The sequence below is a fragment of the Myotis brandtii genome, unplaced genomic scaffold (assembly GCF_000412655.1).
Source record: "Myotis brandtii unplaced genomic scaffold, ASM41265v1 scaffold416, whole genome shotgun sequence".
Taxonomy (NCBI): domain Eukaryota; kingdom Metazoa; phylum Chordata; class Mammalia; order Chiroptera; family Vespertilionidae; genus Myotis; species Myotis brandtii.
Window position 1 is genome coordinate 200,717 of NW_005365989.1, and position 6,000 is coordinate 206,716.

At 39.6% G+C, this 6,000-nt stretch overlaps 1 protein-coding gene across 3 annotated transcripts in view; it reads right to left on the bottom strand.

The window, feature by feature from the left end:
• CCDC68 (coiled-coil domain containing 68) overlaps positions 1 to 6,000 on the bottom strand; it is a 44,613-nt gene that overhangs the window by 12,351 nt on the left and 26,262 nt on the right. For all 3 annotated transcript variants that reach the window (XM_014545612.1, XM_014545613.1, XM_005873609.2), the window contains one exon: positions 3,735 to 3,863. In XM_014545612.1, the coding sequence (XP_014401098.1) occupies positions 3,735 to 3,863 (129 nt within the window). The remainder of the gene's footprint in view (positions 1 to 3,734; positions 3,864 to 6,000) is intronic.

The window sequence follows — 6,000 nt, forward strand, 5'->3', positions numbered from 1 at the left end:
GGTTATGGATTAATTGCCTTAAAGAATATTAACTGGCTAAATATCTAACCTAGTAATCCTATTCTATATGCCCTTTTTCAAAATGCCTATAAATAGCCAGTTTCTCTAAATATTTTATTTAAACCAGTTTTATCATTTTACTGGTCCCTCATTAATGAATGATTTGAATAAAACATCTGACATGTATTTATTCTATATTTGTATAAGTCATGTTTTTTGACTCTTTGAACATCTCTAAAATGGGAATAATACTCCTATATTAAAAGTTGGGATGATTGAAGATAATATATGTGAAAGGCCTATGGGCTTCTCTGGAACATATTAGGACCTCAATATATAATAATTTAAAGGTGCCAAAACTTCATATTTTATGTGTTATTATTTTTAAAATTTATACTTTTTCAAATGTTTTCCATAGCATTCTTGTGACATAGAAATTGTTCAGTGTAGAACTAGTTGCGTTCAAGTTATTTCTGAGGGATCACAGACATGTCTTGTAAGCTTATTATAATACTCGGATCATCAAAGAAACATATTACTGATAATATGCTTTGAATTTGTAGGGAGGAAAATGGTGTTTAATAAACATTCTTCTTGCCCTAACCAGTTTGGCTCAGTGGATAGAGCGTCGGCCTGCGGACTGAAGGGTCCCAGGTTCGATTCTGGTTGGGGGCATGTACCTTGGTTGCGGGCACATCCCCAGTAGGAGGTGTGCAGGAGGCAGCTGATCGATGTTTCTAGCTCTCTGTCCCTCTCCCTTCCTCTCTGTAAAAATTCAATAAAACTTAAAAAAACAAAACAAAAACCATTCTTCTTAATGGACTTACTCCATTATCTTTATAACCAAGGTGCAAGCAGACCAGACAATTGCACATGTCAATGTTCTGCCTTGAGGAGGGGTCTTAATGCTTCTTTTTTGACAACACAGAAAATCACACTATCCCAGCCTGCGCTTCTCAGGGATAGTGCCTTCTAGAAGGGAAAGGAGTTCGCAGCGCCACCCAGTGGGCAATCCACTCTTCCCAAATCACCCCTATTCATCATAATGGAGCAGACACTAATTTAACATCTACATGACCAGATGTTAACATCTAAATGACTTAGGAACCAAGGATGTCCTTTTTATCCAGCATCAGAGAAGATGGAAAAATAGAGACATAATGGAAAAGATTGTAAACTGGTAATTGGACGACCATGGAACAGTTCCTGTTTGCATTGTCCTCATTTATAAAATGATGAGGAGCAACTAGATGGTCTCAAAAGCACCTTTGAACTCTAAAAGTCTAATAGAGCTACATCAATGACACTAGAAAACAAATACGGTGCAACAGAATTGCACTGCTCGCAAAAGGAACATATGCTGTATTACAAGGCTCTGACTGGACGTTTTTGCTGGCTTATCGCTGTGTGTCTGGAATTCATTCTCACTGCATCCCCGATAAAGGGGGACAGATGGTGAGGGTTGTAAGTAATGTGTTCATTACCAGACCTCATACCACTAATGGCTATTTACTGGTGGGTAGAAAATGACTCCTTCTCCGGGGGCACCCCCTACCAGGGTGGTATTTATCAACCTTTGTTGTGGATGTTCATTTTTGATTTTCATTTCCTTGTTGTACTCACCTTTTTCCTATTAATACAAAAGTCTCTGTACATCCTTCCCTGCTTCTGATACACATTCTGCACCCGAGAAACCCTTCATAACAGCCTATATTCTCAGTATGTCCTTAAACCAAGATGCTTTACCCAGCTTTGCTTCTTAAAGTTTTATTTCTTTGCATGTTTGCTTTACAAATATAAAGTATCTTTAAACTCAATGTCTTAAAAAAAACCCACAAAAAAACTCCATTGCCCTTCAACTCCATCCTCACCTACCCTGCCTCCCAGACATCTGAATGGATCCACTCTAAGAAATCACTGAACTAGTATTCTGGAAGTTACTGCAAGGCCTTGCTGAGCCATGGGCATCTTGTCCACTCACTCTGTCCCAGAACTCCTAGAGACAGTCCAAACATCTGCCAGTATCTGAGCCATCTCACCTCTTACTGGGGTGTATTCCCTATCTTCAGTAGGGGTGCCAACATCCCTAAGGATCCCTAAGAGAATGGATGAAGAGAAATCTGGAAAGTTCCTTGAGTCCCACACAACATTGTACTCTCCACAAACAGACTGTATCTGGTTCATTCACAAATAGATACCTAGCCTCTAGCTCAGGCTGGTACATGGTAGGTGCTCAAATATTTGTGGAATTAAGTCGAATGAATATATCCCAGAATTGACATGAACCTATATTGAGTAGAGATTTCTCAGAAATGAAAAGTATATTCCACTGTGCTTTTGTTCATTTTCAGGGACAGACAGTTGGCCCCTAACCCTCACCCAAAGCTGCTGGGTTTGAGGTGATTGCAAATCTAAATTTAAATGTCAAACTAGTTAATCAAGTTGTTTGGTTAAACAACCCTATTTGCATTCTAGACTTGTCTTTCTTTTCTAATGGCAAGCATTCTTTGTGCTATCTTAGTTTGTTAAATTATTTATTATATGATAAATATCCTAATACTACAAATAGTCATTCAAATGTTCATAATGATGGAATGTCACACTTGGACAAACCAGTTGCTTAAGGACATTGTAGCCCAGTGACTTTGGTTCAAGTGCAACACTCAGCGACCTACTGCACAACAGAGATGTAGCTGTGTATTATTATTATTTGATTCAGTTCAGTTTAGGCTTATTTAGTTTTTGTGATTTCCTCATAGGACTTTTATTAAGATTACAAATTCAGCCAAATGCACAGTGTTATCAATTAAATTCTTGGAACATATTTAAAAATTAATCAAAGTCCTTTTGCCAAGAAATGTGAATATTGAAACGGGATGCTTTTGAAGTGACATTTCTAAAATGGGATCAACTGCGGGAAACTCATTAAATAAAACAAGGCTGGAAAGAACATAGGTAAATCAGGGAATTAATATAATAAAATATAAAATGTATTAGAAAGTATTTACTAGAAGTAAAGCCTATATTCTTATCTACCTCCAAGTCAGTTTCAGAGATGCCAATTTTCTATTAGTTTGTTTTGCTATAAAAAAATGAATATATATCTTGGTTTGTCTGAATTATAAATTTTAAGACATGAATAATTAAAATTATATGCCCACTTTTTGTATATATTTGGAGTGACAGCTACTTAAAGGAACACTGCATGTAACTTTTAATAAATTTTTTGTCTGCTATTACTTTCTCTACATTCTCTTTTGAAAGTTCTAATTTGTATAGAATGTCTTTTCTTAATGTGAACTCTATTTGTTCCAGTGCAGCTACAGGTGTTACAAACCTACAGTGGATGTGGGTGGCCAAAAATGGGCACCTGGTTGACTATAATCATAAAAATGCTAGGAGTACAGGGACCCATCCACTATATTATTATTATTAATAGATAAACTTGGCGATCTTCTCCATTGTTTCCATTCAGTGTCTCACCTCGTTCCCCTTTCTACGTTATACATTTACTGGAAGGAGAAAGTGACAGAGTGATGACCTCAGTGTTTGTAGAGAGGTCAATCCTGAACAACACAGATCATATTAAATGTGTAAGGAAAGAAACTGGCATCACTGAATACTTCCTTGAGTCTTAGGAGTTGCAAAGCGTACTTCTACTTAACGTTCTTATTCATTTTAGTGTTATTTTTTTAATTGCAGGAAGAAATCCCTTTAATTCTCTAGCCCTTTACCTTTTCCATTCGCTGTACGAGGCTCTCCAAGGCTGTAATTTTATTATGCTTTTCTTCAAGTTTCTCAGCAACTTGATTCAGATGTTCAACGTGTTGTTTCAATTCCTGTTCTTTTTCAAGTTTGTTAACCTTTGGTCAGAAAAACAGTTGTCAGTTTATTAATTTACTAAACCTATACAGCAAATCCTCAATTTTGCAGACCTCAATTTAACAGACTTCAAATTTAATGAACAAAATTTCCGGTCCATATGTCATATGTGAAAATTAACACCCTGTTAATGTTAAAATGCTTTTAACCTAGATTTAGTTATAATTAAATTAACAGGTAATTTTTTTGTTACTAAGTCACTATTATTTTTAACAAGTTTTAACAAATAGCCCTAGCTGGTTTTGCTCAGTGGATAGAGCGTTGGCCTGTCGACTGAAGGGTCCCAGGTTTGATTCCCCTCAAGGGCACATGCCTGGGTTGTGGGCTCAATCCCCAGTGGGGGGCATGCAGGAGGCAGACGATCAATGATTCTCTCTCATCATTGATGTTTCTAACTCTCTCTCCCTCTCTGAAATCAATAAAAATATAAATTAAAAAAATAGGCCATATGTTGGAAAAAATACTGTAGCAATTTCACCAAAATAAATATTATATATCTACAACTATAGTCTACTAGTACATATTTAAATCCAAGAGTCACCATTTGTAAACAATGTTCAGGGAATGATTAGCACGTGATCACACTGCATCAGGTGAGGTAACTGGTTCTGTTGTTATGTGGCGTGACTTTCTGCAGCAGTTGTAACTCATGCTGGCCAAAGTTCCCAGTGCACTAAGCCACACCCAGCTGTGTGCATTTGCTTACTCATGGTGACAGGTGAATGCACACATTTACTGGATCTATTCAGTGTAAATTTAAAATTACTGTAATACAGAGGGAGGAACCAAGATGCCAGCATAGCTACACACCTGTACTTGCTGCCTCCCACAACCACATCAAAACTACAACTAAAAGACAAAACGGATATCATTCAGAACCACGAGAAGGCTGGCTGAGTGGAAGTTATACAACTAGAAGGAAAGAGAAACCACATTGAGACTGGTAGGAGGTGCAGAGGGGCGGAAGTGTGGAGGTACGGAGGCGCGCATGGAAACGGGCTGGCAACTGGGCACGCTGTTGTCTTTTACAATCGGGAGGGAGATAGAAGCTACCAATTGCTCTGAACTCCAGTTCCTGGCGAGACTCTGGGGACCTAGGCTCATACAGGGAGAAACTGGACTGTCTGGCATTGGGACAGGAATGCGAGGGCGGCTTTCTCGCAGAGGTGCTTGCAGGGACCATAGTTCCTGCAAGGGGCCGCAGGACACAGAGACCTGGGAACCTCTCCGAGGGGGCTAACTGGGTCATTGCTGGTTGCTCTGACCTGGTGATTCCCTGAGACCTCACCCCACCCAAGTTACAACCCCACCCAAGCTGTGCACATCGGATTTTGCATATGAATGGCCTGTTCTTTTGCAATCTAAAACCTAACAAACTGCTGCTGGGTCAAAGAGCACCAAAGCTTCCAAAAGAAGGCCTAAGGCTTGATAGCACCCTGCATTGCTTCAAAGCTTGGCCTCATCTGGGCAGTTCCAAACCCCAAACAAAGAGGAGGAATCTGCAGATCTCTCTGTAGCTCCTGCTGGGTGGCCTCAGGCAGAGGCTGACTTTGCACCTCCTTGGAGATCCAAGAACCAGTGCACCCAGTGGTCAGTGTGAGACCATAACAGAGTACAACTCTTCACATCCATAAGCGACGCACTCAAGGGGCAGACTCAGTGAGTACCAAAGCCTCACTGTAGCAAGTCCTGCCCCATAAGGGTGTCTCCAGCACAGCAGTTATCCCATTGTAGACACAGCTGGTCCTCATAGCCAATTGGCCTGGTGGTCAATTCCTCCCAGTGATACCAACAGTAATCAAGGCTTAACTACAAGACTGTGCACATAGCCCACAAAGAGGTGCATCAAGAGTGTCCACCTCAGGTAATTAGGGAGACTGAGCCACTGGACCCTATAGGACACTTAGCACACAAAGCCACTTTATCAACACAGGTAAGCAGCCAAAATGCAGAGACAAAGAAACATGTCACAAATGAAAGAAATGGAGGACAACAAACTACTGGATATAGCGTTCAAAACCACAGTTATAAGGTTACTCAAGAATCTTCTACAAACCTCTGAGAAATTAAGTGAGACCCTCAAGGATATGAAAAAGGACCAATTAGAAATTAAGCATA